Raw genomic sequence first — 19,504 nt, forward strand, 5'->3', positions numbered from 1 at the left:
TGACTCCCTATCCTCTTTGCCTATCAGAGGAGTACAGTTAAGGTCTCTTTAAAAATGATAGAAATAAAAACCACTGTTTGCCGTCCTGTCCTTACCGAGCTGGAGAAGGGAAGAGAAAGGCTAAGCCCTTTGTGCTTAAACACATACTCATTCATTTTAATAAGTACTCTAGCTTATGCTGAACACAACTAAGCTGGGCTGTTCTTCTGTGGAATGTACTTGCAAGTCAATATTTCACTGGCCCTATACCTTAAGATTTTCTTAAAAACATCAGTTGTCAGTATAAATTAAATCTAGTTTAAATCAACATAATTCTACTTATCCCAGCAAGAAAGTTTTCAAAAAAATGATTACTTGTCTAATTTTTCCCAGAAATAATCTTTGCATAATTTTACACCCCATACTTGATGTGCTTGGGATTCAGTCTTAAATCAGAAAAATTCCTTTATGGCATCCTTTCTATGTCCTTCCTGTATCCTCTGTAACAGAAAATTACCAGCAGAAGCATTTCCTCTTCACCCAGTTCCTGTTCTCTTATCACAAGTCTATCCCTCTCCCCTCCCTTCCTGCCCTGCAGGAGAATTTGAGAAGGCGAGGAAAGATTGCTAAAAGTTTGCCCTCTAGCCAACACCACTGCATCCAGTAGTCTATGTCTCTAATTCTTTTTGCATATTTTTCAGTTCCCTCCCCATTTCCTCTTCGCGTGGACGATGGATTAACGCCAAATTGTTTTTCCCCTACAGACACTTCCAGACCACACAGACTTCAAACCAAGTCATAGTAGGCCTGAAAGTTTCAGCTTCTTTTCTAGCGCCCTTTCTACAATGCTGGGCCAGGGGTGGAAAGGAAATAAAAATGATGAGCATTAATTTTTTTTCTACCTGTCCTACACTTTCCCCATTACCCTTCCCATACCAATCACTTCTTGTCTGCCACCCTTCCTCTATCTTCCCCTCCTACAGCTACCATTTATTGAAGTTGTGTTAGAAACTGTTTATATACATTAGTCCATTCCATCCCCAAAACCCTTATGAAGTAGGTAGCAATACTAATAGCTAACATTTGAGGGCTTACTATGTGTCAAGCATTGTTTTAAGCATTTTATATGTATTAACTCATCTAATCTGTGAAGCTATTATTCTTCTCCCTGTTTTACACAGAAGGAAGCTGATGTTCAATGCCTGCATTACACTGCGAGTAACTGGCAGAGGGAGGATCTGAATCCATGTCTAACTGGCTCCAAAGCAGCCCTGAATCATTATTTAATTAATAATTATTTCATCATTATTTTCAGCCCCTAATCTGGTGACACTTTGCCATCTCATCTCTCGTATCCTCATCCTTTATGTGCCCCTAAGTTCTCTTCCTCCCTGCCTGACCCCCACGTCCCTCTGCCCCTTCATCCTACTGTTCGCCCACATTCTTTTATTACCCTGTCTTCTCACCTTCCTGGACCCCCACATTCCAGTCTCCATCATCTCCATCCCTCAGATCCTCGTCTCTTTCTTCTCTTATTCCTCTCTCTTAGACCTAAAATTTCCCCTCCTTCCACGCGGTCCTCGTTCCTCCCTTCCTCTCACCCCGGGAGCCGTCACCTCCCGTCCCAGCGCCCAGCGCGTCGGGCAGGCCCCGAGGGGCACCGCGCCGGGGTCCTCCCGCTCTCCGGCAGCCCCCGGGCGCGGTGCAGGCTGGGGGAACATGGCCGCTTCCGGTCTCCCTCCCGGGCCGGTCCCGGCCTGACCGCGGCTCCTGTCCGGCGCACTCCGCCCTCCGCTCCTCCCGCCCCGCAGCCTCGGAGGTCGCTTCTGCCTTTCCCTGCCGCTGCCCCCGCCGCGCCATGGAGAAGAGCTCGAGCTGCGAGAGTCTTGGCTCCCAGCCGGCGGCAGCACGGCCGCCCAGCGTGGACTCCCTGTCCAGGTAACCCGGACACCTAGGGCTCCGCCCAGCGTCCGAAGGAGATGGAGAGAGGCCGGGGACCCGCTGGGTGGTGCCCCAACTCGCGGACTCTGGTTCCAAAGGCTATGCCGGAATTCCTTCCCTTGGACTTGGGAACCACTTCTTCCTCCCTCTCCGGGGCTTAGAGGCTGGGAAAAGGAAGGTTAAAACTCACTGCTGCTTTGTCGGCCCCTCTACCTTTCGTATTCCGGTATCATTTTATCTCCGGTTGAGGTAGCCCCAGTTCATTACTTTCTCTTATGTCTCATTCCTTCTGAAATCATTTTTTGGACAGCCCTTCCCCCACTCTCCCCCTCCCCCATTTCCTCCCTGCCATCCTCTCTTTATCACTCTTTCCAAAACCATCCTCTAGTCTTTCTTCCATCCACCCTTATGTCTTTGGTTTTTGGGTTCTTGCCCACCGTGTCTTCTCTTTCTTATCATTTCACTTCCATAAAGGAAATCATTTACGATTTTCCCTACACTCTGATTCTCCGCCACCACCAACTTTGCTTAAAAATGTATATAAAAATGCCCACTGTGCGTCTGTTTTCTAGATCCTTCAGCTGAAAGTTATTATCTAGGAATCTCAGTGCTCCTTATCCCCGAGTGAATATAAGTGGTAGTTTTCTTCCTTCTTGAGCTACCGGTTCTCCAGGTTATTTCTCTTCTACCAGATGGAATTTTTTTTCCTGGAAATTTGAGGAGGACTTTCGTATGCAGCTTTGCAGAGAGCTGTTGTAAATATTAATTAGACATGTTTTAGATGCAGTTTTTTTCTTTAGTTTGAAAACAGTGATTTAAAATTTTATTAAGAAATAGTAGAAGACCTGTATTTGTTTTATAGCCACAATGAAATCAGGTTCTTTTCTATTGAAAAACAGTCTCATTAGAGAGTTGTTAGATCCTAAACCGCTGTGCGAAACACACAATTTTAATTTTTTCCCCTGAATAAAAGTTGCTCTGTCTCTTTTAATTCATTCTGGACTCCGCCTAAATGTGGGTGATACTGTCATTTTTTCCTGTTGCCGTTCAGGACGTCATTGGGAAACCGTTAGCTGATCCCATCATTCTAAATTAGATTCTTTTCCTATATGCACTCATAGCAACCTGTCCACCCCTTTTTCACGGTCGTTAACAAGCACAGTGTAATTGCTGGTTTGTCTTCTCTACTAGGCTATAAGCTACTTGAGGACAAGGACCGTATCTTACTCATTGTCATATCCTGAGCATTTAACAGAGACCCTGCATGTCAGAGGTGCACAATAACCTTGTTTTGAATTTGTAGATTGAAGTATCCAGGAGAGAAGAATTTTTCTTTGCGTTTGATTATGTATATTGTACATTTGTCTCAAGTATTGTTTGAGTTCTGTGTTTACGGTTCTGAAATTTAGAAAGCTGAGGATTTATTTAGCTGTAAAATCATTCAGAAAACACGTTGGAAAGTTATAATTTTATGGGAAAGTTGCAGATGCCAACTATGGTTCAGAGTAGAATGTAAAGAAAACAAACGAGGCAACCAATAATCACATCCAAGTGTGAGGATTCAGAACCACAGGAGGCAGCACAGTCTGTTGGAAAGAAGAAAGTACTTGAAGTCAGGAGGCTCAGGCTCTTCAAGACCCTGGCTGAGCTAGCTATTTGGCCTGTATCATTTAACCTTTCTAGTCTGCAGTTTTCTCGTCTTTTAAAATAAGGGGGTTGACCTAGAAAATCCGTAAGGCACCTTAGAGCTCTAAAATTCTACCATGCTTTATCTTAATGGCAATACTTACTAAGTTGAATGCATTCTTATCAATTACTAAGATATTCCCTTGACAAATAACCTTTGCTATGGATTTTTGAAATCACACGAAATAAATGTCTGTTATCATTACAAATTAATGTACCTCATTGTGCCACTTGAGCACATTTATTTTCTAAAAAGAAGAATGCTCAGCAACTTTAAAGTTTATATATGTATTTTAACTTATTGATAAAAATTATGTTATTGACATGAATTTGAAAAAATTAAGAACTCCTTGAATTTTGACTACAGTGTGTTAGCTTCTTCTCTGGACAAAAATCTAAGTATGATTCTCTACTTTCCACAGGAGAATGCCAGCTTTCATTCCTTTACTCCGGAAGGTAGAAAAGTAACATTTATTGAATGTCTACGGTAGAATTTACTGTGCTAAATTCTTTCATAGCTTTTATTTCATAAATTATTACACCTGTTTGTGACACTTTCTTTAATTAACAGTGTAGAATAGCTGTGTTGTAGACTCTTGTTAGCTTAAATCGAAACTTAGTCTAGGCTAACTATCACAGGTGAGTCTAATACACAAGCCAGGTGTAATACACAACGATGGTTATAAAAGGCTAAGTAGCTATCTAGATTTTTTAAGCTTCTACTTTTTTTATCCTATGATAAAGCAAAACACTGATGTTTGAACTATATTTTCTCAACCTTTTGCAGAAATATCCCCCTTAAATTGTAGTTTATGTTTATGATTTCTGTTTTATACAATTAGGAAATTATCAGTTTTTATTTAGGAAATTGCCTTGTGAATTTGTTTTGACAAAACAATGCTGCTGCAAAATAATACTTAATAATACTATTCGGTGTGTTACAGATTGTCTTTTACACACTAGATTGACAAATTTCTGCTGAGTTTAGCTCCAAGGAAAATTATTTATGCAAAAAATTGTGTTGGCTTCCTATTTGTTTGAAAATGGAAACTATGTATCTGCATCTTTCTTTTCAGTTTAGAAAAAAGACTTCAGTCAGATTTATAACTGAAGTTTGTAGTATGCTCATCTCTAATTTCTTCAAGTACTTCTATAAATTCAGGTTAAATACTGTGTTTAAATGTGTTAATTTTTAAGATGTTTTACAATCCTGGGAAGTAGGAAAAACGTAAATCTGAAAAATAATACACTACCTCATCTGATTGCCCCCTTTTTTGGAAAATGACACACTCCACTGAAGTTGGATGACTGGCTCTTCTGGGATCTGTAGTTCACACTAAACAGATGTTGAGTCTTGATATATGTATATATCTGTAGTCAACTCAAAGTTGCTGTTGCTTCTAGCTTTGCCTTCTAGGTCATCATAGGCCTGATGCCTTTAGTCATAAAAGAGCAATTTTATTCTTTGTGTGATGTCCAGACAGCAGTTTCCTAACCAGCTATAGTTGTCATCTTGCATCTTTATGAAAAGTAATTTTCTTTGGTGAGTCCTACTTGTTTACTGCCCTACTTCACTGGGGTAGTAGGTGCTGTTCAGCACCTCCTGTGTATCCTGCTGCTGTTCATTCTTCTCACATGTCCAGCCCCACAGAGAAAGAGTTCTGAAAAAATTCACTTCAGCACACTGATAATATGGCTGTATTCCTTAATTTTATTCTTGTTGGTCTTGCTCTGATTCTTGATATAAGTATGACTTATCTGGGATATAGATAAAACAATACTGTAGGCTAGATATGATAGCTAGGGTAGGCCTGAGCCTCAGAATTGTGTAAGTTATGCAGCAGAATTTGACACTATATTGGTAATATTCTGCCTTCTTAGTCTAGTTTTCAGGTTTTCAGTTTGTGCACTGTTATAAAATGTACTGCTTGAGTGGGTTTTTTTGATTTCTTTTTATGCATAAGCAAATACTAATATATCTAGTGCCTGATAGGTGCCCACTGAATGTTTGAATAAGGAAATTTTGCCCGAATGTTCACCCCTTGTCTTATTTGTTGTTTCCACTCAAAGGATTAAAAAGGGTTTTCTTCTGTTGCATTTGGCCTATAAAGTAACAATTTAACATGTCAAGAGGCTTCATACAAAAAAACATCAAGTTCAAGCTGAAGTGCCCAGTCCTATATATCTTCACAATATTTTGTTCCCTTAGCGTTCCATCTGCCACTCTTTATTACTTTGGTCTGTTTCTAACTTATCTTGTCATTTTATTTTATGTGTATTTCCTTCATTCTTTATACATCCTCATGTGCTGGTTATTCTGGGCACCACTTGTTTGTCTCAGATTATTTTGGTTTATCAGTTGATTTCTAGTCTATAAGCTCATTAGCATTTATGAGCATCTCACATTTACATTTACCTTAGATAAGAAAAATCAAAGGGGAGGTACACATAATATATTCAAAAAAGTAGTCTCCAACTAATTACATTTTTAAATTGCATGTCTTCCTGAATATTGTCATCATTTGAAAACAGCAAATCCTGGATTTCTGCATGAATTTTTATAGTACTTAGAGCCTGAAGAGGTAGAAGAGTCTCTAAGATTTCTAAAACACATTTAATTGCAAGGTCTCATCTCTAGTTTCATCCTCAAGGTCACTTAGAGGTGACATGTTGATAGGAAATGTGCTTTTGGTTTGTTTTTCCAGTAGTGGTGATGGATTTGTGTCTAATCACACATTCTTCCCCATTCCTCTTGTTAGTCTTGGCGTGTCTTCTGAAGCAACTGGCCAGGATTAGTGGTAGAAACTATAGCTACAGAACAAAGTGAAGCTAACAGGTTGAACCTCCAACCTTGGCCTTATTATTGGCACCTTGCATCAGATATTGAACGTGTTGGTAGTCTAAAAATTACTTTGGATTTCATTATTCCAGGAACCTAGAAGAACTTTAAAGTTCTGTTAGATAAGATCCATTATTGTGAACTAATCAGTGATTATTGTGTAAAGTTTTCTGAAAGAACGTTTAAAGAGAATAATTACTAATCAAAAGTATGCTAGTTAATACAAGTTAATTCTAAAGCATATGCTATCGTCAGTAGTCTTCTATTAATGTAGATCAGTAGTTCCCAGAGGGGTGGAGCCAACAGTTTGTGTTTTAGCAAGTCCTCCAGGTGATCCTGATGCATGCTAAAGTTTGAGAACCACTGCCTTAGGTCTTTTACTAATTGTTGCCTGGTAACTTCATCAATATTAGTCGAAATGGACTAAGTTAAGGCCTAGGTTAGAGCTGCTATAAGCCTATTACTTGAAAGCATTTTTGTAAAAATATTGGCTGAAGTAGGAGAGGGTAAAAAATCGTCTCTTGTAGTTTTATTATATCTGATTTTTAGGAAATTTCCTGAGGTCTTTTCTTTCTTAGGCATGAGTAGCACAAATCAAGAATACACGTTTTAGGCTTTTTCTTAAAAATAAATTCTTGATGAGATACATTAGTGGTAACCTGCTTTTTTAAAAAGTATTATAGAGAAGTAATTCCAGGGGGCTGTCACCTGAACCAGTAAAGCCTGGATTATGCCCAAGGGAAGGAAATAGCCCAGATGCAAATGTCCAGAAAGCAGTAAGTTGATTTTGGAAAGCTGCCAGGTTAATGCTATTGTATTCAGAATCTCTGGGGCCAGGCCAAAGGTTGTAAGTAATTCAGGAGTTGACCAGTAGGAATTCTCTAGATTTTAGTATAGAATATTTTCTCTTTTTAAGGAAATTAGTTTTGAATAGGTAAAGCCCTTGCTGTTTTTGTACCTACTGTATGATTTAGTTAAATCAGTGGATAGGATTAAAAACTGTTGGGAGGTGATAGGCAAGGAGAGGGAGTGATTTGATAAGCCTGCTTTCCACAGGAAGTCAGGTTAAAAATAGAACTATAAAAAAAGAAAAGATTGGTACAGGGTTATTAAAATTAAAGGGACTTGAGAAGATGCCCTCTTAATGAAGATAATAACCTCAGTTCCCTTTCCTGTAGCTTTATTACACAGAACTAATGGTGCTTATTCCTCTTAATGTGTTTCTATATATGTACCAATGTTGTCATCACTACAGACCACTAATGAGCAAGCTTCATAATTCTTCCTTTCCCCAAGTACATAGTACCCATGACTAATTGCTGATGAATTTTCCTTCTTTCAGACTCTTACTAGATGTGTTTCACTCATGAGCTCTTTAAATACTTTTTAGCCTAGATTAAATAAGGGAAGATGCTATGTTTTTAATGTAATAAAAATTAACTTTTAAAATGTGTTTTCATCTATATGCTTCAAAAAACCTAAATTCTGATACTTGGAAAACTCTTCTTTCATCTTTATTTTTTTTTAAGTTACAGCTTTAGGTTTAGTAGAGTATAACAGAAAATCCAAACTAACTACGGCTTAAAACAGAGATAATTTTATTTTTTCCCACAGAAAAGCCCAGAGATAGTCAGTACAGATCTGATATAGTGGATCTGAAGTATCAAGGACATAGACTCTTTCTAGCTTAGTGTATCCTACATTCCATTGTTACCTCATGAACCAAAATTGCTGTTGGAGCTCTAATCATTCTAGTCAATAGGAAGGAAAGAAGAAAGGCATGTTCCCACTCTTCAAAGGATACTTTTTAAAGTCACTTATAGTCTTTTAAGTTTATATCCTCTTGGCCAGAAGGTAGTCCCATGGCCTTACCTAGCCACAAAGAACGTAGTCTCTTCTGGGAGGCCTTGTGCTGAGCTAAAAATTGGAGATCCTGTCTCTAAGGAATAGAAGAGAACGAGTATTGAAGACAATCAGCAGCTTCTCCATGGTATACAAATGGGTCATTTTAAAGCAAGGAGGACATTTTCCAGTTAAAGTCCACAGCACTTCTCTTATGCCAGAGACATTCTTAGGTTTGCAATTGCAATGATCAAGATAGAAGATACACTGAAAGAGATCAAGATAGAAGATACAGTGAGCGAGAGAGATGATATATTGTAGCAGACCAAAAAAGAGAACTGTATCTTGGAACACTCTAAACTCTGAGTTTTTAAACTTTCTGCTTTTTTTTTAATGTATTATCTTGGGCCAGATTTTTATAATCCTCATCTAGGACCATAAAATAAAAGGGATACATTTAATAATTGCCAGATCATTAAGTGAAAGGCAAATAGAAATCCAATGAAGAATGATCAGCTGTGCTATTTCATTTGAAGAGTTCAAGGAATTGTGTGGTAAAGCCCTGTGGTGAGGAGGAGGATGGGTTACACCGCTTCTCCTCTGCAGTTTGGTGTTCGTTTCCAAGCCATGTGTCCATGTGTTTTGTCTCCCCCCAGAATATTGCATAGGTTCTAGTTAGGTATTTTCTCTCATTTCAGTTCTAAGGGTTTGGTCTTCATATGGGAAATAAAGCTGGCCATTTTGGGCAGTCTTAGTTAGGAATGCTTTTGCCAGTATTTATATCTTTGACCAAAAAATTTGATTGAAAATTCAGAGAAATCTGTTTTATGCATTTTTTGGTCACCTAATTTGAATATTAATATTTTAAGCATAAATGTCAAATGTAAGGTGTTTAATCATTTAGGGGTGAGTACAGGAGGGTAGAGAAGTCTTCTCTCAATTGATTCGGCATTATTCATTGTGCTCAGAGGTTTTAATAGGCAAGAGTCACAAATATATCCATCTCCTTCCTTAATAGAGTTGCCATTCCTGGTAACAGTACGTGAGCAGTTGTTCAATTAGGGCTTTGTTAGGAAGTTGTGCATTAGGAAAGGGGTAATAACTTTGGCTGATGATGGGCTAGTGACTGTAAGCCTTAATTTTCTTGAGCTGAGCCAAGATGCCCAGCAAAGGTCAAAAGTAAAATTTTATATGATACAAATGTCCTCTGTTACTGGTTATAATATTATAATATATATATATTATATAATTGTATATATATATTTTATATATATTTATATAATTATATAATATAATTGGATAATATTCTTCCATTGTAACCAAAGGCAGTACATAAAAATATAAACAGCTGAGAGAGGCTTTACTTTTCAAGTCCTAGACAGTTGTCGTAGTAATAAATGAATAGTATTAATATTAACAATCACAACCATAATATATAAATAATGTGAATAATAGCACTTAGCATTTATTGAGTGCTTACTGTATGCGGGGCATAGTCTTAAATCCCTGGTATGCATTTTCTCATGAAATCCTCATAATTGTGTAAAATAAACAGTATTATTGTTTCATTTTACAGATGTGAAAACTGAAGATTAGGGGGAGCAGTTTGACTTTGGAACCCAAGTCTGTTTAACTTCAGGGTCTATGTGCTGTAAAGAACTGATCATACCTGAAGATCTGGTGACCCAGGCCCAGCCCAAAACTTGACAGTCAGAGGGCAGTCTCAGGACAGGTTGATTGGGTGGTAGTGACAACAAAATGTGTTTCCCTGACTGGCTGCACTGCTGAGCTGGAGATGGAGAAGGTACACAATAAATTAGCGAGTTCAGAGTGTCTGTCTTTGGAGAGAATTTTCTCTAGCTTTGAATCTTTTTTTCTTCCGACAGAAAATAGGATGGTGTTTTTCCTTTACCTGTTGATTAAGAGGATGGTATCATTTTCATTCAAAAGAATAGTTTTACATTTTGAACATCAGATAAATTATGGAGCAAGTAAACATGATGCCAAAGCCTCCTCCCGCCCCTCCCTCCCCCACAGGCTTTACAGAATAATTTAGAATACTTGACCATAGGGTTCCTTAAATATCTGAATGCCCCTAAGTTCCTTTGTGTTTGTTTACAGTTAATGTGTTAAGAGCCATTGACATTTGAAGATCATCAGAAGTGAAGATAAAACATCTCAAAAATTATAATGTAAGTGAATGGGAAAATGGAAATAAAAGATGGACAAAAGTTAATGTTGCCAACAGTATTTCTGGAATCCATGTATTACCCCAAATGAAATTTATGGATGTGAGTAACCACTAGCTTCAAACTTCAGTCCTAATTCCAAGTCCCAGTCCTTGAAATTCTGTGTTCCCTTCTACCTGGGGAAAATAGTCACTAAGTTTTAGTCATCAGTAATTTTCCATTAGAATTCTTTTGGTTTCCATGTACTGTTTTTTTCCTTGTCCTCCTTAGTACCTTGTAGTTTGACAAGGGCTCGTGTTACATTTAAAATTTAATGTGTGTAGATTATGAGGTTTTCTCTTTCCAGCTGATGATGTATTTTTACTGAATTTTAATTTTACTACTTTCTGTATGTTTCTTAGCCAAAAATATGACCAGTTATCTAGCTAGCCTCCTCCCTTCCTCCCTTCTTCCCCTTCTTTCTTTACCCACTCCCTTCCTCTCTCCCTTCCTGTCTTTGTCTCTATAAATACTTGTTTAACATCTGCTCTGTCCTGCACATTATGCTAGATCCAGAATTCCTAAGACGTTGGTGCTGAATTGAGTGATGTCATCTTTCTATACAGTTAGGGACATTAGAGGTTATCTAGTTAGTGTTTCTCAAGTGTGGCTGAGGACCACCTGCGTATTTCATTCCCCTGTGGTGCTTGGTGAACATTTGGCTTCCTAGATTCCAGCCCAGACATTCTGAATCACTGGGAGTGGGCCCAAGAATCTGCAAGTAAAGTGAGAACCACCGATCCAAAGATTCTATTCCCGCTCTGTAAGTTTGCAGATGAGGGAACAGACCTGGAAAAGTTTTATAATTTACTTAAAGGCACAATACGTGTTCAAAGGCCTGGAAAGATTGATGATGTTTCCTCCAAAGTCACAGCTATTTGGTGCCGGAAGTGGTCTCCTGACTCCCAGTTCTAGACTTCACCAAGTCACGTCATGGCTTTTGTTGGGCAAGACAACTTCACTGTGCATGTGTAAAATCATAAGGTCCTGAAAAAACAACCAAAAAAATAACGGAAAAACATGGATGGTTTGTTTCTTCATCTTTAGTCAGCTATATGACTGATTCTGATTTTGAAATCATTGGGTGGAAAAAAAATCCCTGGTAGTCCAGGTAAAGGAAAAAGACTTTTTTCCCCGCTGTGTCACTATCCCTACCTGGCCTTTGAGTTTTATGCTGTGGAAAAGGATCTGATTTCATTTTTGAATGATGATAGCTAGCATAGTGCTTTGCGAATAGTAGGTGCTTGGACAGTTTACTGTTAGCGTTTTTCCTTTGGGTTCTATGAGATGCTGTTAGGAGTGGTTTTATTTGCTTTGTACAGAATCTGATGCTTTATATACCAAGCCAGAGACCTTAAATAATTGGAGTCATTTTATATTTATAATACTCCATTGTTGTAGTTGATAGTCACAGTATCTCTGAGGGACTGAAATATTCTAAAGTATTTTCTGACCTGTAAGCGTTTGAATTAATTTTAGTATCGTGTATATTTTATATTGTATTATGTATGCTATATTGATAGTTACTGAATTGTAACTTTACATTAGTAAATGTAGTTATCTAGTTTTTTGAAATATTCTGTAATTCTCAAATTTACTAGTAAGTTTAACTACAAAATGCCATTACCCAGTTTTCTGGATAAGTTGGGACATGTTTTAATTGTAAGATTTTTAAAAAGTGACATTTTAAAATCACATTCATTTTTAATGTTTCTTATATTTTGTAATTATAAATTTTCTTTCTAGTACATCTTTTTCTGCTCTTTTTGCGACCACAACCTCAAAATCTTAAATATACTAGCTCTAAAAGCAAACCTTATCTATTAGGTAGTCTCTCTCGTTTTTTTATGTTGGGACACTAAAGTTAAGGGACTTGCTTAGGAGTGGAAGATTTATGAATGTTAAAATACACTTGTGAACAAACAGAATAACATTCTGTTTCTATAATAGAATTTGTGAAATGCTTTGAAAACTGTTGTGTCATACAAATATAGTGTACTATTATGATTACCACTATGATGATGATATGTCCACTGAGTTTCCTTATGATTTAATTGGAAATGTTTACTATTGTTTAATTTAAAATCAGAAAGAAAAATCCACATGCTTGTCGCTTGATCCCTCTTATTTCTTGTGCTTGGATTTTACTGAGCCTTCTTTAAGCGCATGGTATTAAATGCTTTACATTTCTCTGTCACTATGCTAATCCGATCCAGGTTGATTCCTTGTACACTTAGCGAAATACTCGGGAGGATGCTTCTGTGTTGGAAGACTTTTGTCAGCAATTTTCCCTGGGAAAAAATGGTGAATAAATGAATGAATGAATGTGCAGTATTATTCCTCAGTGTAATCAAAGTAGCTAATAGTCATGTTAGCACATTTTGCTGTGGTTTTTATAGTTAGAAGCTGTTTCACCTACATCATCTCAGCTGTGTCTCATAACAGCCTTGTGAAGTAGGTCCTTATTTGACAGATGAGTAACTGAGGCTCAGAGAAGTGATATGATTGTCCAGCGTCCTCTGCTTATAAGAAATGGGACTGGAACTTGAACTTTGACTCTGAAGGTCATGCCGTTTCCACTGCCCAACATAAATCATAATATGGAAGTGTTGGAGTTTCATGGGCTATACATTTTGCTACTTAAAAGAAATCCTAAATACTGGAAAATTGATGACAGGTTCACCTTATCCGACCAGCCTAATTATTCAGTGCACACTTCTCTTTAGAAATCTGACTTACTTTTGCTACTCTTAAAATACTTACAAGAGATGCAGGTATCTTTTGGATAAAAGACTCTTTCTCAGCATGGTTACCAGTGTGTGCTGCCTAAAATTATTTGAATGTTTAAAAGAGTAGTAATTATGGTCTTTAGAAGTATATAGAACTCTATAAACCCCAAAAATATGCTGTGTGATATGATACAGCACCATGTAGTGAAAGGTCTTGATCCTTTCTTACTCCTGGGTTCTTTAGTTCTGATTCTACTTCTTAACTATGACTCTGGATGAGTCACTTGATTTCTCTGGGCCTGATTCCTTTATCTGGAAAAAGGATAAAATGATCCATGCAGCCCTACCTTTACAGCATTATTGTGAGACCTAAATATGATTAATGATGATGACAACAATAAAAAAAAAATAGCTAACACGTATATAGTGTGTACCATGTAGTAAGCACTGTTTTAAGTATTTTGCATATATTAATTCATTTAATTTTCCTAATAGTCATGGTAGGTATAAGAATTATCATTATCCTTACTTTATAGATGAGGAAACTGAGGCACAGAGAGGTTAAGTAACTTCCTCAAGGTCACACAGGGTGGTAGAACCAAAATGTAGTCTGAGGCAGTTCAGTCCCAGAATTGGTACTATGTAAGGAAGATAATGTGTATGAGAGCATTTTGACATTTGTGAAGGGCTATGCTACTTTTAAGTATTATTACTTAAAAAAAATTATTTAAAAAGAGATTTGTTTTCCTTGTCCTTATTATACAGGTAAAGAAAAGACAAAAACACACAAGAAAAAAGTTTCTTTTTAGGACTTAGGACTTTTAATAACCAACTAATCTAGTGAATAGGGAACAGTATGCAAAATTATGGAGGGATAAATCACCGAATGATGCCAATACATTAGATTTTTAATTTAACCTTTCCAAGCTAGGAGGAAAAAGAGACATTGAATGCTTCTCTTTTCTTACGGTATGTTTTAACTTAGCGACTGCAAAACAAAACAAAACACCTGTGTTAATTTCACTTACATGACTGAAATTTGTGCAGAAAAGTTATATCCCATTACGCTGAAAGGGTAGTGACCAATTAATAGTAATAATTATTTACCCTTTTCTTGGACAAACATAAGTATGTATCTAGATAGCCTGAAGAATGGATCTGTGACCTTCTGATTTTAATAATGAATTTAGATTTGCATGATAGACTGAGAAAAATTACATGTGAGGTCATTTATCAAGGCATGAATTCCCCATGTATTTTCTTTATTTGTCCAGGTAAAAGTGTTTGTTGAACAAGCATTTACTGAGTAGGTCAACTCTCCTTCTTTAGTGTTTCTGACCTTAGACTTCAATTTGGGATGGAAGTGTTTGTTTCTAAAAGGAAGAACAATTTCAGAGTAGTGTGCTTTGAGCTCTAATAATCTTGCCAATTCTCAGTTTAGTATGACAGTTTTCTCAGCTAAACTGATATATAAATAACTTCTCCCCTCTAGGCTACTTAAGAAGCCATATACACTTTAATTTCAGCTCTTTTCTGAGTTTGAATGAAGAGATTTTTGAAGGAGTTTTGAGAAATTCTTTTAAGGGGCTGCTGAGGGCATTGGAACTCAGGGTCTCTCCTACTCTCCAATTCTTATCCATCCCCCATGGACACATTCATTTTGGCCAGAATACTTTGGCTTTTACCTGTTCTGTTTATTTATATTTCCAGATAAGATCTTTGAAGAAACAATACTCTATGGGGAAAAAAAGACCTATGTAAACCGTTTTCTATGCAACCTGGCTTTTCAGACTTGCTGCTGCATTACCAAAGAATGTGCCCTGACTTTTAGTTTGAAATGTAGTTGATAGCCTAAAATAAAATAATACAAATTGAACTGTATCCAAGGTCACGTGTACCTTAGAACCTTGGGATTTTCCAGACCAAGTGCCAACATGCACCAGCTGTCCCAGAGCTCAAATCCCCTTTGTTTTTCTGAAGAATACAAAATGTAGTCTCTCATCTCTGTCAGTCAGATGCCGTGATGATAAGATCATTTATGCCGTCTCTTTTATATGATAGACTGGTTAATTTAAAAAAATTCAGTGTTCTCGTGTAGTGTTTTTAAAAGTAACTGTAAGCCGTCAATTAATTTGTTTTTGTTGTTTTTCTATTTTGAGTATCCTGCAAATATTCTGACAGTAAGTCTTTTGTGTCCCAAATGCTTTATACACACTGCAGGCCTTTTATTATTTTTTTTAATAAAATTTTCAGCAGAATGACTAATAGAGCATGAGCAGTGCTTATGACACTGCAGTCCATTGTGTAAGTATTGACAGCAAAATTTGCGTTCCTGGAAAAGCTCGTTCATAGTCAGAATATAGAACACATTCTTTAATGTTCTTGGGCAAACATGCTATGTATGTGTTGAGGACATTACTTATAAGAGAATACTTTTCAAAAACAACTTTTGCTTTCCGTGGAATACTGAAGAAAAATAAAATTGCAGTAGGAGTGAAGCCGTTTAAATAAGGCAAGTGGTTTAGATCTTATTGTAATGACTGTGGTCAGTAATGACTGGAAGTAAAGGAAATGCACCCTCTCCTGAGTCATCTGGAGGCATTTGTTTACTGGGATAGATGAACGGATAGGTGACTTGTTTCCAGGTTGTTTGGCATTAAGATTGTGTAATGGCTGGTATGTTTATCTGCGTGTCTAATTTTCAGAAACACTTTTTCACTTTTGCTAGAAATGTTTTTATTGGACTTTCAAATATTAGATGAGAAAAGTAAGAGGAATATAAGTATGTTTATGGCATCTGTTAGTGCTTGGATTGGGTTTTTCTGTTAATTATTGCAAAATACGTCCAGGTGTTAGTGTGATAACAATAAAATAATGATAATTCTGTTAGCAGACCAGCAGAGCCAGAGAGGGTCAATGCTTTGCTAATGGTTATATTGAAAAATACTGGTGATGGAATTGGTTTTGTGATTGAAACTTTGTGCCAGTCTTCTGCTTGAATCTATCAGAAATTACATAGTATGTGTGTATGCGTGAGGGGAGATGTGTGTGTGGGTGTGTGTTATATATATATAGCTAGATATAGATATATTTACATATATTTAAAACATTTCCCCCCTGATATTTGTTCTTTGTATTAAGTGATTCATCCATTAACTAAAATTTTTCTTTTTAAGTTTAAAAAGTTTGTACATTCAGTTATCTTAGTCACTTGGGGACATTTTACAGTGTAGATCTAAGTGAAAAGTTCTTTTGGGGCCAAGTGCTTCATTTTAATTCAATTAGTGGATTCCTTCTTAAAGAAAAAGGGAGACTCTTATTTCTGATTTCATTCTATTTTCCTTTCTGAGGAGGATCCTCTTGAATTTCCACAATGCTATTTGTTGAACACTTTCTACTAGTTAAGTATTTAGCACTAATAACTTTCTGTAGATGATGCCTTTTGATCTTTATTACACTCTTATAAGGTATCACTATCTTATTTTATAAAGAAAGAACTTAGAGAGATTAAGTAACTTGCCCGAATTATTATTTGCTAAGTGGTGAAACCAAGTCTCTGTGACCCTAAAGCTCCTGTTTTCCGCCACTAAGCAGTTCTCTGTCTGTTCTGTGCTTTGCGTTCCCTTCTGTGCTTCTGTTACATCCTTTATATCCTTTCATTCCCACACTTTACTATTAGGAGATAGTTACACATTGACATCTTCGTTAGACTATAAGTCTCTTGAAGAAAATGAACCTGTTTTCAACTCTATCCACAGTACATTATATATTGATGGTGTTAGTAAATGTCTGTGGAAGAGAGGGGAGGGTATGGAAAAGGAGATTTAGGAAGTTCCTGCTCCCCAAATGGAGGGGAAGAGTTGGAAGAGTGGGAGGGAAGCTGGCTAAGAGGCCTTTAACTGGAGGTAGAGGTTCTTAGCCTCCACCCTTTCAAGGAAGCGGAGCGCTGTTTTGAGGTGTGGGAATATTTAGAGGTGATAAGTGAACCCCTGCTACCTAGAGACAGATTTCTCTGTCTTGCAGCCTTAACAGGGATTCTTGTAAGTTCAACAATATTTAGGTAAGAAGTACTTCTGTAGTAGCTACCAAAGTCATTTGTTTCAACATGATTTTCTTAATTGCAGGCTTTTAGCTTAATTAATTCTCAGGAATAAGTGCAACAACAACAACAAAATCTCCTACCTGAAACAAACAAACAAGAAAGGTGGAGAGTATATTATCTTATTTGATGATACTATTTTGAAACGCATGTAGAGAGTAAGCATGTAGAGAGTAATTGGTATCCCCCTACCAAAATTAGTTTGTACAGCTGTGTTCACCTAAATGTTACACTTTGGAACATTAGAACTTTTGAGACCAAAAGGGTGGACGAGTGTAGCAAAGGAAAAAGACATTCTGTTATAACAACAGCAGACCAGTAAATGGGTGGGAATGACTAAGAGTCAGATGACAGGATTTCTGTTTTGATCCTGTGGTGGAAAGGAAACTGTGTCACTCTGGCTGAGAGAGTGGCAGGGCCATTAGAAAACAGAGTATTACTAGCTCTGGCCTCTCTTATGCACCTCTTACTCACCAGGAGCCTAAGTTCCATTCCTTCCTGTGTATCTGTGTGTGTGTGTATGTTCATTTGGTTATTTTGTGGAACCAGAAGTTAACATTTAAATAGTATTGAGTTGATTCTTTTTAATTAAGAATAAAGAGAATAATATAGTTTAGAGTGGAATGAGGAGTGGATTAAAGAGGGGAATTTTAGTGAGAGTGACTTCCCATTTACAAGGGCCACGGCTCTGCAAATGAGGATAAACGCGTTTGTGAACGTGAGTCTGCGTGTTTGTATAATCTTTAACTGCTCTTCCTAAGGATAGATTGTGAAGCATAATTTAGTACATTAGAATGTAATTGCAGTTTTATTCTAAGATTTTGAGTCTCAGGAAAATGAGTCTACATATGAATAAATATGAGTATAAAGGATAATTTATACTATTAACAAGAATATTCCACAGTGCTGATTATGTTTTGATCCGTTTTGTTGCTTTTGAGCAAATATTCTCTCTGTAACAACTTCATTTCTAAAATCTGTGTTTTATTTATAATTTTTTTGATGTAGCACACTTGACATATGTGAATGAAGCTCTCAGTGCTCTTGAGGGCAAGGATCGTTTTGCCTACCCATGAGGTGTTAAGATTGTTTTGTTCCAAAGTATATGTACCTCTTCATGATTCTGAACCTTATTAATTGCTTACAGGTTATCCAGGGCCTGGGAATTTTCTGTTTGTTTATGGCTTATATATTTGAACCTTGTCAGTGGTTTTTTGTACCTCCATGAAAGGATTTATAGGAACGGGAGGGAATCATGATTACAGTTTAATTTTATTTCTTAATAGTAACTCTGATTAAAGGTTTGGGCGGAAAAGTGCCCACACTAATTGAAAATGAGGAATACAATTTCATGATGTTGCAGCTTTGTGAGTGTGCTATGGGGAAGATTTATGTAGTATAGGTAAGAAGTAATGTTGATGGACAGGTCTTTGAATCACATTTTCAATTGGGACAATCGTTTATTTGTGTGTGTGTGTGTGTATATGGGAGGGGAGGGTTGGGGGCATTTTGATTGTCAAGAGGTGAAAAGGATACTAAAAATAATAAAATCCTTTTTAGCAAATATTTCCAGTGTTTAGAACTATAACTCTTCAATTCATTTGTAATCCTAGAATTTTATATTTGTTCTCAGGATCATAGAATAGTTTGTTTGAACTTTAGACCATCTTGTATAGCACCTCTGCCCCTTCAAGTCTTCCTTATGACTTGAATGTCATCATTGAATTGAGTTCATTGAATATCATTGAATGTTATCATTTACAAAGCCCTTGCTTCCTCAACACTTCGTGTTCCAATTTGGAGATCACTTCCATGATAAAAAGAGGCCTTGGATATAGGAAATGACCCTTTTTGTGGCCTGTCAATTAAATGGAATATGGATAATGGAGAATGATTGCTTAGTTTGGAAACATAGTCTTGTTTCTCATTTAGGCATGCATTGGGAAAAATCTTTTCTTGTGGCTGAGGGAGGTGGCATTTAGTGATTAAAGCAGATGCTATGGAACGGCTGTAAGTTAATTTGAATAGTAATACCACAATTCTTTTGATCTTGACTGAAATCTGTCTCTGAAACTGTTGTGAAACTAAGGGCCATTTAAAAAAGTATTTTTGGACCATGAACCCATGAATCTTTATGTCATCTTTTCATTTGTGTGCCCAA

The 19,504-nt window shown here is 37.0% G+C and overlaps 1 protein-coding gene across 14 annotated transcripts in view; it reads left to right on the top strand.

Moving 5' to 3' along the window:
• The first annotated feature begins 1,777 nt into the window (after positions 1 to 1,777).
• Positions 1,778 to 19,504, top strand: part of MTMR2 (myotubularin related protein 2) — a 101,884-nt gene continuing 84,157 nt past the window's right edge. For 4 of the 14 annotated variants that reach the window (XM_070490396.1, XM_070490402.1, XM_070490397.1 and 1 more), the window contains exons 1-2: positions 1,779 to 1,917; positions 10,409 to 10,479. Coding sequence is in view for 1 of the 14 variants with exons in the window: in XM_070490395.1 (XP_070346496.1) it covers positions 1,838 to 1,917 (80 nt within the window). In the remaining 13 variants the exon portion in view is untranslated. Of the gene's footprint in view, positions 1,918 to 1,974; positions 2,170 to 9,863; positions 10,092 to 10,408; positions 10,480 to 15,528; positions 15,757 to 19,504 lie in introns of those variants that run through there. The other 10 variants (XM_070490404.1, XM_070490398.1, XM_070490403.1 and 7 more) reach the window with 8 other exon arrangements.

Source organism: Equus asinus, chromosome 20, assembly GCF_041296235.1.
Source record: "Equus asinus isolate D_3611 breed Donkey chromosome 20, EquAss-T2T_v2, whole genome shotgun sequence".
In the NCBI taxonomy this organism is placed as follows: Eukaryota; Metazoa; Chordata; class Mammalia; order Perissodactyla; family Equidae; genus Equus; species Equus asinus.